Source organism: Meles meles, chromosome 9 (assembly GCF_922984935.1).
Source record: "Meles meles chromosome 9, mMelMel3.1 paternal haplotype, whole genome shotgun sequence".
Taxonomy (NCBI): Eukaryota; Metazoa; Chordata; class Mammalia; order Carnivora; family Mustelidae; genus Meles; species Meles meles.
In genome coordinates this window covers 169,900-188,608 of record NC_060074.1, presented here as the reverse complement: position 1 = coordinate 188,608, position 18,709 = coordinate 169,900, and the positions used below count along the sequence as shown (strand labels likewise).

At 36.6% G+C, this 18,709-nt stretch overlaps 1 protein-coding gene across 1 annotated transcript in view; it reads left to right on the top strand.

Moving 5' to 3' along the window:
- ZSWIM2 (zinc finger SWIM-type containing 2) overlaps positions 1-10,392 on the top strand; it is a 31,974-nt gene extending 21,582 nt beyond the window's left edge. The window contains exons 8-9 of the mRNA XM_046019475.1: positions 7,792-7,945; positions 8,862-10,392. Of these exons, the coding sequence (XP_045875431.1) occupies positions 7,792-7,945; positions 8,862-9,674 (967 nt within the window). The 3' untranslated portion in view covers positions 9,675-10,392. The remainder of the gene's footprint in view (positions 1-7,791; positions 7,946-8,861) is intronic.
- The last annotated feature ends 8,317 nt before the right edge of the window (positions 10,393-18,709 follow it).

Genomic DNA, 18,709 nt, shown 5'->3' with positions numbered 1-18,709 from the left:
AGTGTGATTACTGGACCCTAGGGTATTTCTATTTTTAATTTTTTGAGGGACCTCCATACTGTCTTCCACAGTGCGACTGTACCAGTTTGCATCCCCACAAACAGTACAAGACGGTTCCTTTTTCTTCACATCCTTTGCAACATATGTTGATGTATTTGTATTTTTCATCTAGCCATTCTGACAGGTGTGAGGTGATATCTCATTCTGATTTTGATTTGCATTTTCCTGATGAGTGATATTGAGCATCTTTTCATGTATCCATTGGCCATCTGTAAGTCTTCTTTGGAAAAATGGCTGTTCATGTCTTCTTCTGCCTATTTTTAATTTTTTCAACATTTTATTTTTGTAGAGAGTAGGCGGAGGGATGGAAGGAGAGGGAGAGAATCCCAAGCAGACTCTGCACTGAGCATGGAGCCTGATGCAGGGCTGGATCTCACAACTAGTGTGATCCAGTGTGTGTGATCCAGTGAGATCATCACTTGAGCAGAAAGCCAAGAGCTGGAGGCTTAACCGACTGAGCCACACAAGTTCCCCCTGCCCATTTTTTTAGTTAGATTATTTGATTTGTGTTGAGTTTTATAAGTTCTTTACATATTTTGGATTCTAACTATCAGATATGTCATTTGCAAATATCTTCTTCCATTCAGTATGTTGTCTTTAGTTTTGTTGGTGGTTTATTTTGCTGTGCAGAAGCTTTTTATTTTGATGTCATCCTAATAGTTTATTTTTTATTTTGTTTCTTTTGCCTCAATGAAACATATCTAGAGAGGCACCTGGTTGGTCAGCTGGTTAAGCATCGGACTCTTGATTTTGGCTCAGGTCATGATCTCAGGATCATGAAATTGAGCCCTACACTGGGCTCCTTGCTCAGCATGGAGTCCACTGCAGATTCTTTCTTCTGTCCCCCTCTGTTCCTTCTGTCCCCCACCCCACATATATTCTCTCTCTCTCCAAAATAAGTATTTTAGAAAAAGAGAGAGAGAGAGAGAGAGAGAGAAGACATATCTAGAAAGATGTTGTTATAGCCAATGTCTGAGAAATTACTGCCTGTGCTCTCTTCTAGGATTTTTATGGTTTCAGGTCTCACATTTAGGCCTTTAATCTACTTCAAGTTGACTTTAGTGTATGGTATAAGAGTTTGGTCCAGTTTCATTCTGTCCATGTGGTTACCAGACACCGTTTATCAAAGAGACCTTTTCCCAGTGCATGTTCTTGCCTTCTTCTTGAAGATTCTTTGGCCATATAATTGTGGGTTTATTTCCAGATTTTCTATTCTGTTCCATTGTTTCTTCTTCTGCCAGTACCATACTGTTTTGATGACTACATCTTTGTAATACACTTGAAATCTGGAATTGTGATAGCTTTAGCTTCTTTTTCAAAATTTCTTTGGCTATTCGGCATCTTTTTTTGTTCCATTCAAATTTTAGGATTGTTCTAATTCTGTGAAAAATGATGTTGGTATTTTTATATCCCTATAAAAATCTAGAAAAATGCATTGTCTGTAGGTTGCTTTGGATAGTATGGACATTTTAACAATATTTGTTCTTCCATGAACATGGAATGTCTTTTCATTTGTTGTGTTGTCTTCGATTTCTTTCATCAATGTTTTACAGTTTTCACCTCCTGATTAAGTTTATTCCTAGGTATTTTGTTCTTTTTGGTGCACTTTTAAATAGAATTTTTCTTAAATTTTCTTTCTGTTGCTTCATTATTAGTGTATAGAAATGCAAGAGATTGCTGCATGATTTTGTATCCTGTGAACTTAGTGAATTCTTTATTGGTACTAGTAATTTTTGGTGTTTTCTATATATTATATCTTGTCATTTGCAAATAGGGTTTTCTATATATTATATCTTGTCATCTGTAAATAACGAAAGTTTTACTTCTTTCTTACCTATTTGGATGTCTTTTATTTGTTTTTCTTCTCTGACTGCTATAGCTATTACTTTGTTGAATAAAAGTGGTGGGAGTGAACATCTTTTTTTATTATTATTCATTTGAGAGAGAGAAAGAGAGCATGAGAGGGGGAGAAGCAAATGGAGAGGGAGAAGGAGACTTCCCTGCTGAACAGGGAGCCCAAGATGACTCTGTCCCAGGACCCAGAGATCATGATCTGAGCTGAAGGCAGATGCTTAACCATCTGAACAACTCAGGCATCCGAAAAGTGAACATCCTTGACTTGTACTGGGGAAAATCTCATAGCTTTTCACTATTCAGTTTGATGTTAGGTGTGAGTTTTTCATTTATGACCTTTATTATGTTGAGATATGTTTCCTCTAAACCAACTTTGAGAGTTTTTATTATAAATGGATGTTTTACTTTGTCAAATGCTTTTTCTGTATATTGAAATGATCGTATGATTTTAATCATTCATTTTGTTGATGTGATGTATGAGTTGATTTGCAGATATAAAACAATTCTTGCATCCCAAGAATAAATCCCACCCGAGCATGGTGAAAAATCTTTGTAATGTATTGTTGCATATCATTTGCCAATATTTTGTTGAGAATTTTTGCATCTATGTTTATCAGGATATTGACCTGTAGTGTTTTTTTATAGTGATACTATCTGGTTTGGGTATTATGGTAATCCTGGACTTGCAGAATGAATTTGGGAGCTTTCCTTCCTTTTCTATTTTTTTTTTTTTAAAGATTTTATTTATTTATTTGACAGAAAGAGATCACAAGTAGATGGAAAGGCAGGCAGGGAGAGAGAGAGAGAGAGGGAAGCAGGCTCCCCGCCGAGCAGAGAGCCCGACGCGGGACTTGATCCCAGGACCCCGAGATCATGACCCGAGCCGAAGGCAGCAGCCTAACCCACTGAGCCACCCAGGCGCCCCCCTTTTCTATTTTTTGGAATAGTTTGAGGAGAATAGATATTACCTCTTCATTAAATGTTTGATAAAACTTACCTGTGACACCACACTGTCCTGGACTTTGGTTTTTGGGGAGTTTTTTTGTTTGTTTGTTTTTTTTTTTGAGTTTTTTTTTTAATTACTATTATTATTACTATTCAATTTCATTGCTAGAAATTGGCCTGTTCAAATTTTCTATTTCTTCCTGGTTTAGTTATGGGATGTTTGTTTCTACTAATTTATCCACTTCTTAGGTTATCCAGTTTGTTGGCATACAACTATTCATAATAATCTCTTCTAATTTTTTGTATTTCTGTGGTGTTGGTTCTTATTTCTCCTCTGTCATTTCTGATTTGGAGTCCTCTTTCTTTTAATGAGTCTGGCTAGGTTTATTAATTTTGTTGATCTTTTCAAAGCACCAACTGCTGGTTCATTGATCTGTTCTGCTGTTCCTTTAACTTCTATTTTGCTTATGTTTGTTCTGATATTTGTTATTTACTTCTACAGGTTTAGGTTCTGGTCTTCTTTTTCTAGTGTCTTTATATGTAATGTTAAGTTGTTTATTTGAGATGTTTCTTGTTTCTTGAAGTAGGTCTGTATTGCTATAACCTTCCCTCTTTGAACAGCTTTTGCTGCATCTCAAAGATTTTCTACCATTCTGTTTTCCTTTTTCTCCATGTATTTTTTTAATTTCCTCTTTGATTTCTTGGGTAGGCCATTCCTTATTTAATAGCATGTTATTCAACCTCCATATATTTGTGCTTTTTTTCCAGATTTTTTCCTGTGGTTGATTTCTAGTTCCATAGTGTTCTGATCAGAAAAGATGCATGATAGAATTCAATCTTTTTTAACTTATTAAGACCTGTTTTGTGGTCCTAATATGTGATCTGTTCCAGAGAATGTTCCATATGCACTTGGAAAAAATGTGTATTCTGCTGTTTTAGGGTGAAATGTTCTGATTATATCTTTTAGATCCATCTGGCCCAATGTGTTATTCAAAGCTACTGCTTCCTTTGTGATTTTTTGTTTGGATGATCTATCCATTGATGTAAGTGAGGTGTTAAAGTCCCCTAATAATATTGCATTACTACCAATTATTTACTTTATGTTTGTTATTAGCTTCTCTATCTATTTGGTTGCTCCCAAATGTTGGGTGCAAAAATATTTGTAATTGTTATATATTCTTGTTGGATTATTCCCATTATGATTATATAGTGTCCTTTGTCTATTATCACAGTCTTTGTTTTAAAGTCAATTTTGTATGATGTAAGGGTTGCTACTCTGGCTTTATTTTCACTTATATTTGCATGATAAATGTTTTTCCACCCCTTCACTTTCAGTGTGCATGTGTCTTTAGGTATGAAATGAATCTCTTGTACACAGCATATAGTTCTTGCTTTATTATCCATTCCATCACTCCGTGTCTTTCGATTGTAGCATTTTGTCCAAAGTAATTATTGAAGGTATGTATTGCCATTTTTCAACTTGTTTTATGTTTGTTTTTGTAGTTCTTCTCTGTTCCTTTGTAATCTTGCTCTCTTCTCTCTTCTCAAACTAAAAGTTTGCTGGCTTTCTTTAGTCACATACTTGAATTCAATTCTCTTTATTATTTGCGTAGCTATAACTAATTTTTTATTTGTGGTTACTATCAGGTTTATGTATAATATCTTATGCATATAGTAGTCTATATTAAATTGGAGTCCCTTAAGAAGTTTCAACCCATTCTCAATGCACTAAATTTTTCTCCTCTCCCTTCTACATTTGAGGGATATGGTGTCATAATTTACATCCTTTTTTGTGAATTTCTTGACTGATATTTATAGATATACTTAATTTTACTGCTTTTGTGCTTCCTACTTTTCTTACTCCTGCTTATGGTCTTTTCTTTCTACTCAAGGAGTCCCCTTTAATATTGCATATAGATCTAGTTTAGTGGTGATGAATTCTCTTAACTTTTGTTTATCTGGGAAACTTTTTATCTCTCCTTCTATTCTGAATGATACCTTGCTGGAGAGAGTATTCTTGGCTGCAGGTTTTTTTCTTTTACACTTTGAACGTACTATGCCACTCACTTCTGGCCTGCAAAGTTTCTGTTAAAAAATCAGCTCATAGCCATATGGGGATTCCCTTATATTAACTTATTAACTTCTTTCTTTTCTCTTGCTGCTTTTAAAATTATCTCTATATCACTACTTTTTGCTATTTTAATTACTATGTGTCTTGATGTGGACCTCCTTTAGTTGATTTTGTTGGGGATTCTCTGTGCCTCCTGGATCTGGTTTTCTGTGTCCTTCCCCAGATTCAGGAAGTTTTCAGCTCTTATTTTTTCAAATAAATTTTCTGGCCTCTTTTCTCTCTCTTCTTTCTCCTGTTAAGGTTGATTGCTTTCTAGTACTCTGTCCTCTGGGTCACTGACCTATTCTTCTGCTTCCTCCAGTCTATTTATTCTCTCTCATGTGTTTTTAATTTCAGTTATTGAATTCTTCATCTCTATTTATGCTTTCTATCTCTTTGTTGACAGTTCTCACTCAAGTTGTTCACTCTTTTCTCAAGTCCAGCTGTATCTTTATTACTTTAAATTATCAGGAATATTCCTTATCTCCATTTCATTTAGTTCTCTTGCTGTGATTTTCTGTTCTTTCACTTGAGGCATATTCCTTTATCTTCTCATTTTGTCTAACTCTATGTGTCTGCTTCTAAGTGTTATGAAAGTCAGCTGTGTCTCCTATCTTAAAAGTTGTGGCCTTGTGAAAAAGAAGTTATGTGGTTCCCTGTAGTGCAATGTCCCCTGGTCACCAAAATGTGGCACTTCAGGGGTATCTCCTATGTGATTGTGTGTGCCCTATGTTGTGGCTGAGTTGAATTTGTTTTCAGTCCAGTCACCTGCGATGGTTTGTCTGTTATGGGCAGGGTTTGTCCCTGTGTTATTAGTGGGCTAGTCTGGGGCTCTCTTGAGTTGAGTGAGACCAGACTTTTGCCATAATTGCATAACACTAAACTGCAAAGTATTTTCCATGTGTTACCTCCTGGGAGGCTTTTGTGGTTGGGCACAGGTTTGCCCCAGCCCGCTGCTGGGACCTAGTAAAATTGATGTGTATGGTTATCTCCCCTCTCACTGGGGCAGGAATCACTTTGGAGTTGTACCATCCCCTCTCAGGGATGCTTGTATCCTGCCAGCCTTGTGTCACCTCTTTGGACAAACTCTTTCCAAGGGCAAAGGGCTTGTTGGAGGAGGTGCATCCCCAGAGAACACAGGGGCAGGGTGCTGCTGTTAGCAGTGTAGATGGAGAGTGTTGATACTGTACGGGTTCCAACACATGTCTATGTGTTTAGCTGGGAGGTAGGGGAGGGAAATGCTGCCCACCAGCTATTTGGTTCTTGGAGTAATCTCCCAGAGATCCCAGCCTCTCCAGCACATACTCTGAGATTAGTAAATACACCTTCTTCCTGTATATCCCAGTTTTTAAAATTGCTGTTTCTATGCTGATCTTAATGAGACTGTTGGTTTTGCTCTCTCTTTTAGGGTGGGACCCAGTTTCTTATCCCCTCCCAGAACCAAACCTGCTGATTTTTAAAGTTCCAGTTGATGGAACATTCAACTCTTGATGTTGGCTAAGGTCATGACCTCAGGGTCCTGAGATCAAGCCCTGTGTTGGGTTCCATGCTCAGTATGGTCTGCTTGAGATTGTCTCGCTCCCTTTCTCTCTCTTTCTGCCCCTCCCCCTACTCACTTTCTCTCTCTTTCTCTTTCTCTGGAAAAGGTAAATAAATCTTTAAGGAAAAGACTATTGACAAATTTTGAAGGAAGATCTTCTGTGAGTAAAATGCAATCAAACAGCATCACATGTTACAGAAGAGAAGTGTTATTTGATGAGGTAGACTTATTTGTTACCTTATTTCAAGAAATTGCCACAGCCATCCCAACCTTCAACAACCAGTACCCTGATCAGTCTGCAGTCATTAACATTGAGGCAAGATCAACAAAATATTACAACTCACTGAAAGCTCAAATAATGTTAGCATTTTTTAACAGTAAACCATCTTTAGTTAAAGTATGTACATTGCTTTTTCAGATATAATGTTATTGCACACTTAATAGACTATAGTATAATGTAAATGTAACTTTTATTCGCACTGGGAAACCAAAAAAATCCATTTGACTTACTTTCCGATGATGGTCTGGAACCAAGCCCACAGTATCTCCGAGGTATTTCTGTACTTGAACTTTATTCTGAATGATTTTTAAATAATAGGAATACGTCTAACCTTTAACCAAGTTTTGTTTTTAAATACTTGTTTCATCTGTGTTGACAGTCATTAATAGCATAAATAGCTGTTAATTTACATTAATCTTCGTTTTTTTGGTTGGTACTTCTGGTACAAAAACGAAATTAGTACTTTTAGAATCAAAACGTAGTCTAAGAATATTAAAGTAGTAAACATATACCCCAAGGGAAAGTGAGTTTCCTCTTAGATTCTCATCTAGCAATTTATCACAGTAACCTGGAATATTTAATGTGGTTTACCATGCACCTTACTCCCTACCAGATGGCATCATGAATTGGGCTGTATTTTTCTAAATGCAAGGAGTAAGTGTTGGCCCAGACTGAAATAATTTGAGTATATGGTTCTCATTAAAATTTTGCTCTTATTTCATAGACATTAAAAAATGCAAATCAAAAAAATTTAGGTTAGTGTTTTTATTTGAAATGACTAATTAAATTTTGTTATTTATGAAGTTGATGTTGAAATTGGGGCCATCTTGTTCAGCATTAATATATAAATATAGATTTGTTTGATTTTATAATGTATGAAATTTCTTACCTTTAGTTCAAGAAAATATTGGATTCATTCACATTGTTTATATGGAGTGTATTTACCTGTGTCATCTATAATCCCATATAAATATTCATGTCTTTCTGCGGATTCTCATTCAGCCACGTTTACACACCAAAACAAGTGGTGAAGTCACTGCCTCTCTTACTGATTACAAAGAATAGTAAGCTGCTTGCTCCAGGCTATCAATGTCGACTTTGTCTGAAGGCATTTCATCTGGGTCAACATACAAGATTGCTACCATGTACTCATAAGGTAGACGTTGCATCATTTTGGTTTGACTTTCTTCATAAGGCCAGTTTTTACATATGAATTGACAATTTAAGTCTCTCCTTTCACTTTTTAGTTGTATTAAGTGCAGAGATGTTCATATTGAACAGTATGTGTGAAAGAGCTGCAGTGGAGACTGTCCCTTGTGGATGGATTTCTACTGATGACTCATTTCTGCTATATGGTATTTAGATAAAATAACTCTTCAAGTTAGATTATTTTATCTGCTTTATCTACTTTCAATACCCATATAAAGAAACACCTTATAGAATAATGTGTTTTTGTGATTCTTTGGATGAAACCAGAAATGTTTAAGTTGACATAGTTAATTATTTCAAATGAATTCACTGAAATCAAAGTCTAACATTGTTCTATCATATATATAGTTGGTAACCAGTTTTTTCTGAAATAGTTACTTTAAATAAATATTTATACCTTTAGAGTCACCTTTATTTAAAATGTCTGATAGTTTGTTTTCTTCCCAAGAATGTGATTTGTTATTTTATACCTTACCATCATTAGGTCCATTTCCAACTCTGGTTGGTTATGACTTATTTAATTTATTATTTATTAGCTTAATTATTTAATACATTTCATAAATTTCATTCATTATAAAGCAACAGTAAAATTAATGGCCTAATAAGTAGCGGGATTTAACGATATTACAGAAATGATATCCATAGAAGCCTTTCCATTTTAATGTTGAAAATGGAGATCAGTCCATTACCCATTCCATTTTCTTCTTTAAAATAGTTCCATAAAACTTGATAAATTATAATTATCCACCATTTTTGCTAAATAGTTTTTAATAGTAACAATAATGAAACTGGGAAAAACTTAGTATATATTATAAATAAGATAATTATATCTCTAATTATATCTCTAACCTTTTTTTTTTAAGTTTCATAGGAAATGTATTGACAGTTGGTTATTCTACAAGTGCAATTCATGCCCTATTGATGGACAAGTTATATATAACCCTTTGATCTGGAAAGGTAAAGCAGTAAATGGACACACACATCAGTCCATTTCAAATGCAAACGTCACTCATCTGTCGAAACAGGAAGAACCGGAACTTTTTATTCCTGGTACTGGGTTAGTGCTTAAACAAAATAGACTTGCAATTTTACCTAGCATAACTCAGCATAATTCTGAAAAGTTGAATACACCTGAAAGTCCAACAGATACCTCTCAGGATATAGCAATAGATGATCTATTCTCTATCAAGTTAGATGACTCAAACTCAAGAAAATTAACCTATGAATATAGAATTAGCCAACATTTCCCCAGGTATCTTCAAGATTTACCAACTGGTCCCTTTGGAAAAATGTCATCTCAAACATTCCTTCCTTCTATTGCTCCCAAGAGTATTATATGTCCCACCGGAATGGGAACCCCATGTGTCAATGAAAAATACCACACTTGTCAAAGCCAGAAGATGGCAAAAGACTGTAAGCATATTAACCACAATCCAAAGAAGACTTCTGGTGCTAGAATAAGAGAAGACAAGAAGAGATCAGATACTTTACTTCCAGAAGATTTAAATCTTATTACCAGTTGGGGTACAACTAAAATTAGTTTGTCTAAAAGATATAATAATTGTATGGGGAAAATTAGACAAAAATGTAGTAATCCGTCAAGAAGGCCTGAATCTCATCCTTTAAATATAAAAAGTCCTGAGCTATCTTTCATATTAAAAGGAGTTCAGTTATGAAGATGTATTTTTATTAACATCAGAAAATATTTGGATATTGAACATAAAAATGTTTTATTTGTAGAACATAAACACCATACTCTTGACAAATGTATATAGAATTCTTTGTCATCATTTTGCCTGCTTGTCTGTGAATGACTACTCTTAAAAGAAATGACCCCATTCTTTATAAGACTTAAAGCATTTGATAAATATGTTCACAATGTTGTTATGAATAACTTTTAGAAATTTTCATACTGATTAAAATAATTATTTTTACTTAAATTAAGGAAATATATTTTCCTTGCTTTAAGCCACTGTTTTTAAACATTCCAGTTGATAACATGTAACATGGAAGGATTCTTTCCAGGACCTTGAATTTTTTGCATTTTCTTGCATTAATATTTACCACAAAACTATGGGAAAATCCAGATGGTGGTTATCTTTCTCACTTTATTTCTTTAAAGTTATTTCTTATACATGAAATGAAAATTAAAAATACTTACAATGCTATAAGTTATGCCACACTTAGAATGATTTCACTGATGTCAAGAAACTTATAAGTACTATCAAATTCTATTTCTACTATTTTTGAAGACTGTATAAAATTACTTAATCCCCCCATTAAAATATAAGATATCTCAGGGAAAGAACCTCGTTGTCTTATTCACTGCTGTACACTTAATATACAGTGCTTGACAAACATGGGTGTTCTGTAATATTTGGTGAACTACTGAATTGTGAAGACGTGGCCACATAGGAGGCAAACAACACAAACAAATAAACAAATGTGGTATTAAAAAACCAAAGAAAGAAAATGCAGTCAATTTTTAGCAATTGACCAAGTAAGATCAAAACTGAAGAATGCAATTTTGCTTTAGCAATAAGGAAAATATTAGTGGCCTTAGCTAGGAGAGTTTAGTGGAGGGGTGGGAGCCAAGTCTGGTTGGATTGGGTTGAAGAGAAAATGGCAGGTGAGGACATGGAAACAGGAATATATACAACTCAGGGCAAGAGATTATGAATGAAAAAAGAGGCAAAAGTAACTGGAAGATGTAAGTTTAGGGTTTGGTTTTGTTTTTAAGCTGAGACTTGAACCTATTTAAATGCCATTAAAAATATAGCTGGTGTATGTGATAATTGCTATCAGACAGCTACGGCTGGTATGTGTGATAACTTAATAACAGAAGGATCTAGAGCCTAAGTGCCAGGAGGGCCTATCGCAGGGTGCAGGAACTTGCCCACTGTAACAGAAGGGGGTTATGTACTATAGATTTAGATGCAGGCGGTGTTAAATTGTAGGCTCAATCCGCAGAGAGTAGGTAAAGAAGAAAGATGTTTGAGGTCGTTGGAAAAGGATTAAAGAAACTGTTTTCTTGAGGGAAATGGAAAGTGAACTAACTGACTGGAAAGGCATAATAGCATTTCAGGCAACTTTAAGCTCCTTTCCAGTTTCCTAGCTATGAATCTGTATAATGGCCCCAATCTGACTCATTTGGGTGATGTTTAGCTACACAACATGATCGATGTGTCACTGTAGAGAGGTGGAGCTCTGAATTCATGATGGTTACAATTTTGGTCGTAGTTAAATGGAAGGAAAAGGAGCAAGCAAGTTTGGGGCCACAACAAGGGAGAGATCGAAGAAGAAAGAGACTCAAAATCTGAACAAATTAGAAGAGATTATAGGGAAAGGCTGACTCTAAGGCAAGATAAATGATAAATGGATTGAAAGACTAAGATTGGTCAAACAGGAGTACTAGGCAGGCATGCTGCAAAAAATAGGGAGTTTGGGTCAGAAAGTAATGACTGAAGAAGAGATTTCAAAGGGCAAGTGTCAGTGAGGTTCCAGGTGCGGCCGTTGGTTGGTGGATGTGGCAAAGAAAAGCCTTCAAGAACGAAAATGGGAAGGAAAATGAGAACCAATGGCAGTAACTGGGTCAGCCTCACCGACATTACTGACCTTCAGAAGACGAGTTAGGGAAGAAAGTCTGTAAATATTTTGCCAGAAATCCTTAGCGGAAGGTGTCTGGAAGATCTACAGAGGATGGGTAGGAAAGGAGAGGAATCAAGAAATGGTAAATCCAAGGGGAACGGACATTTTTGTAAGAAAGTCTGGAGCTATGATCTGCAAATGTCAAGGAGTACAGAGAAATGATCCTGATGCAAGCACAGTAAGAGAAAATAAATGTGCTCTTATGATAGGGTGCAGGGGAGTGAAGTCCGGAGAAGGAACACAGGGTAAGGCAAGAGGGGAGGAAGGGTGGGAGGGACAGACACATTTTATGAAAAGATGCCAGGTTTAAGGAGCTCATTGTAGTGGAATCAGAGGTCCAGAGAAGAAAATGCAAGGGTGTGGGATGGGAAGGGGAGCGCACTGTCAGGAAAGAAAGGAGACACAGAGAATAGTGACAAGGGTGAGAATAAAGGTGGGACGTCACTTGAGAAGTGACCAGTAAATGGAAATTTGAGGCAGAGTGAACAGCTTGTTTCAAAGACCGAATTTTGGTTGCTGCTTGGTTGTAGCTCAGGTGGAGAGACTCACAGGGTGTGACCCTCAGCGCAGGATGCCCCTTACACTGAATTTCTCAGGGCAGATGAGGCTGGATCGCGTCACCGGGTGTCGTGGCAACAAAGACATGTAGTGAGGCAGCAGACGTCTAAGTGGACAGAAGGCTGCTGGGCAGTGGGGCTGTGCACCGGTGGGAAGAGTAACCCAGGACCCAGGGCCACGTGGGGGTGGGAGGCCATGGCGGGAGACTTGAGTGCAAGGAGGCTGGTGGTTTGCTCAAACCCTTTTCTGTGTCTCTTCGTCTCCCCCGGCCCTGCCATAGAGTCACGGGGCGGAGGAGCTGAACGGAGTTTTGGAGACCCTGGGGTTGATGGCTTGGTGGGTTGGTTGGGGGCTGCAGGCAGAGAGAGAAGCAGGCTCCCTGCTGAGCAAGGAGCCCGATGTGGGGCTCCACCCCGGGACCCTGGGATAGTGAGCTGAACAGAAGGTAGGCATTTAACTGACGGAGCCACTCAGGTGTCCCCGTGGGTTTTTTTTTTTTTTTTTAATTGCAGAAAATAAAGTTTAAAGTGTTTTTAATGTCTCACCCAAGGTGAGAAGACACCCAATGTGGCTGGTGAGAAGGTGAGAAGAAAACCCACATTTTCTTGCTCCCACTCCGACCTTAGAACACAGTGGTGGTGTTTCTCAGCCCCTTTTCTCTGAATCTCTCTCGGCTTTTAATTGAGGGAATATTATATTATTTCTTTTTAAACAAATCTTTTTCTGATTCTGGCTAGAGAATGTTTTCTGGAGCTTGTAAAGGCAGAATATCATTCTTAACAGTGAAGTATAGTTATAGAGTTAGTATTGTACTGAGCAGTGAATATTATCATGATTAATTACTGCATATAGAATGTTTCTTGTACATATGGTAATAAATATTTTATTCAAAGGAGCCATTATAATGAAATATTCAGAGGTGCACATTTGCAGGAACATTTCCAAAAGCAAGTAGGCGATTAAAAACATAGAGCTGTTTTCTAAGTGATGTCTACTGTGAAACAAGTTCTACTTTTCATACGTTCTTTGAAGAGGATGACCAATTTTCTTTAAGTTAAAATGTCATGGTGGTCGGATGAGTGAATGATCTCCTTGGAGCAGAGGGAGAATTTTTCAAGTTTGAGTAGGAAACATTGAATTGTATAAGACAATTTGGCATATCATAGAAGCTTAAATCACTGGAGAGGCTTTCGTTGTTTGAAAGTTGGATTCCAGCTTGTGAATAATTTGTACTGTTTTATGGCCATCTGTTCCATACTAAACACATTTGTCAGATGGATTCTTGTTCAAATATTTGAAATCCCAAGAGAGAGGACTAGAAGACGTAACACTAAATATCAAATTGTGTTTTAGATGTAACTTTAATCTGGTGTAGTATGTGGGTATATTATTCTTACAGTACAAAGGAGTAAGGGAGAAATATTTTAAGGAGTTGCTTTTATTTAAAAAATGTCAACAATGGGCCAGATGTATGTTTCAGTGATATTCCCTAATATATGGATAAGACCTTTAAGGTATAGTGACAAAAATTTCTTTTTCAAAAAATGCCATCAGGGGCACCTGCCTGCCTCAGTCAGTAGAGTGTACAACTCTTGATCTTGGCGTTGTGAGTTCAAACCCCACATTGGGTGTAGAGATTACTTAAAAAAATGATATAAGCTAAAAATTTAGAAGAAATACGTACAAGCTAGAAATAATAGAATAGATCCCTTGTATATTTTAAAAAACCACTAAAATATGCTAAAGTTAATTTTCAAAAGTTTTACACACCCATGTCACTGATTATTTAAAATAAAAATAACAATTTCTTCCTTATTAGTTTTTCATTAGTGTGAATAATTAATGATTTCAAAATGCTAAAATTCTAGTGTTCACTTTAGCAGCAGATAAATCAAATGCTAAAATTCTAGATATTCATTACAGAGGAAAAAATAGAATAAGAATCTAATGGTCATGGTTTTTAATTGCAAAATTTTAAAAAATAAGTTATCTTGAAGAAAAATCAAAATTATTAAAATACTTTGATCCTGATTATTTCAATAAATTTCATAGAACTAATATATAGTTTAAATAACGTCATAAGGGGCACCTGGGTAACAGAGTTGGTTGAGCACCAACTCCTGGTTCTGGCTCGGGTTGTGATCTCAGGGTCATGGGATCAAGCCGCAGGTGGGGCTCTAAGCCCATCATGGAGTCTGCTTGAGACTCCCTCTCCCTCTCCTTTGACCCTCCCCCTCTGCATGCTCGCTGTCTTCCTCTCTCAAATAAGTGAGTCTAAAAATAAAATAATGAAACAGTGTTAAATGTGGCCAAGATTTTGAAATTAAAATATAGTACCAGCATTGATTTACATTACTTTGTCTATAGAAATTTTCTTTCAGAGATATAATTTTTAAAATTTCCTAATTTTATTGTAAGCTAGGAAATTGTGTAAAAAAAAGAATATGATAATAATACTCAAATATAATATTTTTAACCTTCATTTGATTATTTGACAATAGGAAGCTTTAAAATATGTTACTTTATGTTGTTACCAGGGTAAAACTCACCCAAATTCTTCCTGAAAATTAGTCTTTTATATGATGTTAAAGTGTTTTAAAATTAAATCTGAAATGTCTGTTCAGGTCCTCTGCCCACTTTTTAATCAATTATTTGGTTGTTGGTTGCTTGAGGTTTTCTTGACTCTGCTGCTTCCCCATGTTCCCGCCAGCCTTTCTGGTCGGTAAGGGTAGGAGCTTTTCTCAGCAGTATATGGAGTTACTACTAAGCTCCCCTTTGTGTGCTGGGGCAGACCAGGCTACAGGACCAGCAAAACTCTTCAGTAGAGGACCTGAATCAGGGAGAACTGTGTTCAACTGTTCTCTGCTCCGACTGAGCTACTGACTTGGTTCTACCAACGGGCAAGCTGCTGGTTATAAGTCCTCTTTGGGTGCTCTAGTTAAGAGCTCAGTCTACCAAGATCTGAGTTCTGGTTACTGCAAGCCCCTTTCCCTTCTACATCACAATCATATTCCTAATTTTCAAGCTCTATAGATTCTTACAGTCCTTCTTGGGGAAACCAGAATCGGGGCTTCCAAGAAGCAAACGGCAATGTTGAAGGAGCTGGTGGTCCACCCTGGGCTCTCTTTCCTTAGGGAAGATCTCTCAGGGAGTTGCTGCTCCAGCCTAGGGAAAAGGCAATGTGGTCAGCATGTGCCACTTTACCCTTCTCGTGCAGGCCGTCTTGGTCATTACGGTGCAGGGAGGTGCTTCATCTTCACCCTTGTGTTCTAGGATTCCCCTGGTGGTGCTTTGTCCATGAAGTTATTGGTTGTTCTTGTGAGGATGGAGGAACAGCCTGTTGTGTCACCTTCAGTGATACCACTTTCCTGTTGAAGATTTTTATCTGTGTTCATTAGGAATATTGACTTGAATTTTCCTTCTTGTAAGATCCTTGTCTGGTGTTTGTACCTGGGTAATGCAGTCTTGGTAAAGTGAGTTGGGGTGTATTTCTTCTTCCATTCTTTGAAAGATTCTGAGATGATTGGCTTTGTTTATTTTTAAAATGTTTGGTAAAATTCACCAGTGAAACTGGTCCTGGACTTTTTATGTTTGTTAAGAGGTTTTCAATTACTGACTCAATCTCCTTACTGGAAATCAGTATGTTCAGATTTTCTAATTTTTTCATGGTTCAGTCTTAGTAGGTTATATGCTTCTAATGTCCATTTCTTTTAGGTTTGCCCAGTTCGTTGGTATATAATTGTTCATAGCAGTCTCTTAGGATCTGTTGTATTTCTGTTATCAGTTACACATTCTCCTCTTTCGTTACTAATTTTATTTATTTCAGTCCTCTCTTTTTTTGTGAGGTTTTTATTTATTTATTTGAAAGAGAGAACGAACAAGCATTAGAGAGAGAAGCAGATTCTGCTGCGCAGGAAGCCCAATGGGGGTCTTGATCCTAGAACCCAGAGATCATGACCTGCGCCAAAGGCAGACTCTTAACTGACTGAACCACCCAGATGCCCTCAGTCCTCTCATTTTTATCCTGGTAAAAAGTAGCTAAAATTTTGTCTAGTTTGTTTATCTTTTGAAAAACCCAGCTTTTAATACCATTTATTGTTTCTGTTGTTTTCTCAGTCTATTTCATTTATTTCTCCTCTGAAGTTGTTGTTTCCTTCCTTCTACTAACATTGGGCTTAGTTCGATCTTTTTTCTAGTTCTTTGAGGTGTGAAGTTGTTTGAGATGTTTGTTGTTTATTAATGTAGGCATTTGTCACTATGAACTTTGCTCTTAGAACTGCTTTTGCTGGATCCCATAAGTATTGGTATGTCGCATTTTCATTTTCATTTCCCTCAAGATGTAGTTTTTTAAATTTCTCCTCTGGCCCATTGCTTATCCAGTAGCACGTTGTTTAATTTCCACATTTTTATTAATTTTCATGTTTTTTTCCATGTAAATGATTTCTAGTTTCCTACCACTATTGTCAGAAAAATGGTTGTTGTGATTTCCGTCTTCTTAAATAATAGATGTTTTGTGGCTTAACATGCTCTATCCTGGAGAATGTTGCACGTGCGCTTGAGAAGAATGTGTACCCTGCTCCGGTGGAGTGGAATGTTCTGTAAATGTCTATTAAGTCCATTTGGTCTAAAGTTCATTTAAGTCCAGTGTTTTCTTATTGATTTTTGTTTGTTTGTTTGAACAAAGTATCCGCGGATAAAGGTGTGAGACGACGTTCCCTGCTATAGTTGTACCGCTCTTTGTCCCCCCACGATGTACGAATACATTCCTTATATATTTAGGTTCTTCCTGTGTTGGGTGCTTAGATTTCTTTCGCTTTCCATTTTGTCTATTATAGGTTTCTGCTTTGTGATTATCAGGAGGCTGACATAAAACTGCGTATTTATAACTTTAAGCTTTATAACTTTATTTATAACTTTAAGTCCACTTTAAGCTGAGAAAAACAACTTTAAAAGCACACTGAAGCTCTACGCTTTTACACTTCTCACAGTCTTTGATGTCACATTTTACATTTTTTACCTTGTTTAACCATTAACAAATTATTGAGCTGTAGTTATTTGTAATGCTTTTACCTTTTAACCTTTATACCTGAGTTATAAGTGATTTAGCCATCATTATCATATCATAACACTATTCTGAATTTAACTGTATATTTCCTCTACCAGTGAGATTTATTCTGTCATATATTTCCTGTTACTAATTTTCTTCCTCCAGCTTGAAAAACTCCCTTAAACATTTCTTCTAAGTCTAGCCTAGTAATGATGAACTCCTTCAGCTTTTGCTTCTGGAAAACTCTTTTTCTTTCCTTCAATTCTGAATGACAACTTTTCCAAGCAGAATATTCTTGGTTGGCAGTTTTTTCCCTTCGGCACTTTGACTATGTCATCCACTTCTTTTTGTCCTGCAAAAAATCTGCTGAAAAATCTTATGGAAGTTGCCTGTACCTACGTTTTTTTTGTTTGTTTTGTTTGTTTGTTTTTTGTTTCTACTTTTTTTCTCTTTCTTTCTTTTTTTTTTTAATATTTTATTTATTTGACAGAGAGAAATCACAACTAGGCAGAGAGGCAGGCAGAGAGAGAGGAGGAAGCAGGCTCCCCGTGGAGCAGAGAGCCCGATGTGGGGCTCGATCCCAGGACCCTGGGATCATGACCTGAGCCAAAGGCAGAGGCCTTAACCCACTGAGCCACCCAGGCACCCCTATCTCTTTCTTTCTTTCTTTCTTTCTTTTTTTTTTATTTATTTGACAGACAGAGATCACAAGTAGGCAGAGAGGCAGGCAGAGAGAGAGAGAGGAGGAAGCATCTTGATATTCTTTCCTTTTCTTAATGTTTGGAAATTTGAAAATAACATGTGTTGTATGGGTCTCTAGATTTATCTTGTTGGATTCTATGGGCTTTCTAAATCTGGATATCTATTTCATTCTCCAGGTTAGGAATTATTTCAGCCATTATTCCTTTAAGTACATTTTCTGCTCCTTTCTCTCCTTTCTTCTATGTTTTAGATCCCTACAATGCAAATCTTGTTCCTTTTGATGTCCCATAAGTCCCTTGAAAGCTATTTTCCCTCTTTTTTACTCTTTTTCCTTGTTGCTGCTCTGAATGAATTCTAGTGCCCTGTATTCAAGTTCACTGAGCCTTTTCTCTGCCTTATCTAGCTTGATGTTGAATCCCTCTACTTAATTTTTTCATTCAATTATTGTACACTTAAGTTGGTGCCATCCTGTGTTTTCTGTTTCTTGAAATTCTTACTTTGTTCACACGTTGTGCTCCTGAGCTCCATGAGTGTCTCTTTCTCACAGTTGCTTGAACTCTGTCCGATAAAGCACCACCTCCATTTCATTAAGGTTTCTTTCTATAGTTTTAACTTGTTCTTCTGTTTGGAATATATTCCCCTGTTTATACATTTACCTTGAGTCTCTGTGTTGGTTTCTGCAGATTAGAGAATAGCGTCACCTCTCCCAGTTTTGAGGAACAATCCTGTGCATAAAATGAATCTAATTGTTTAACT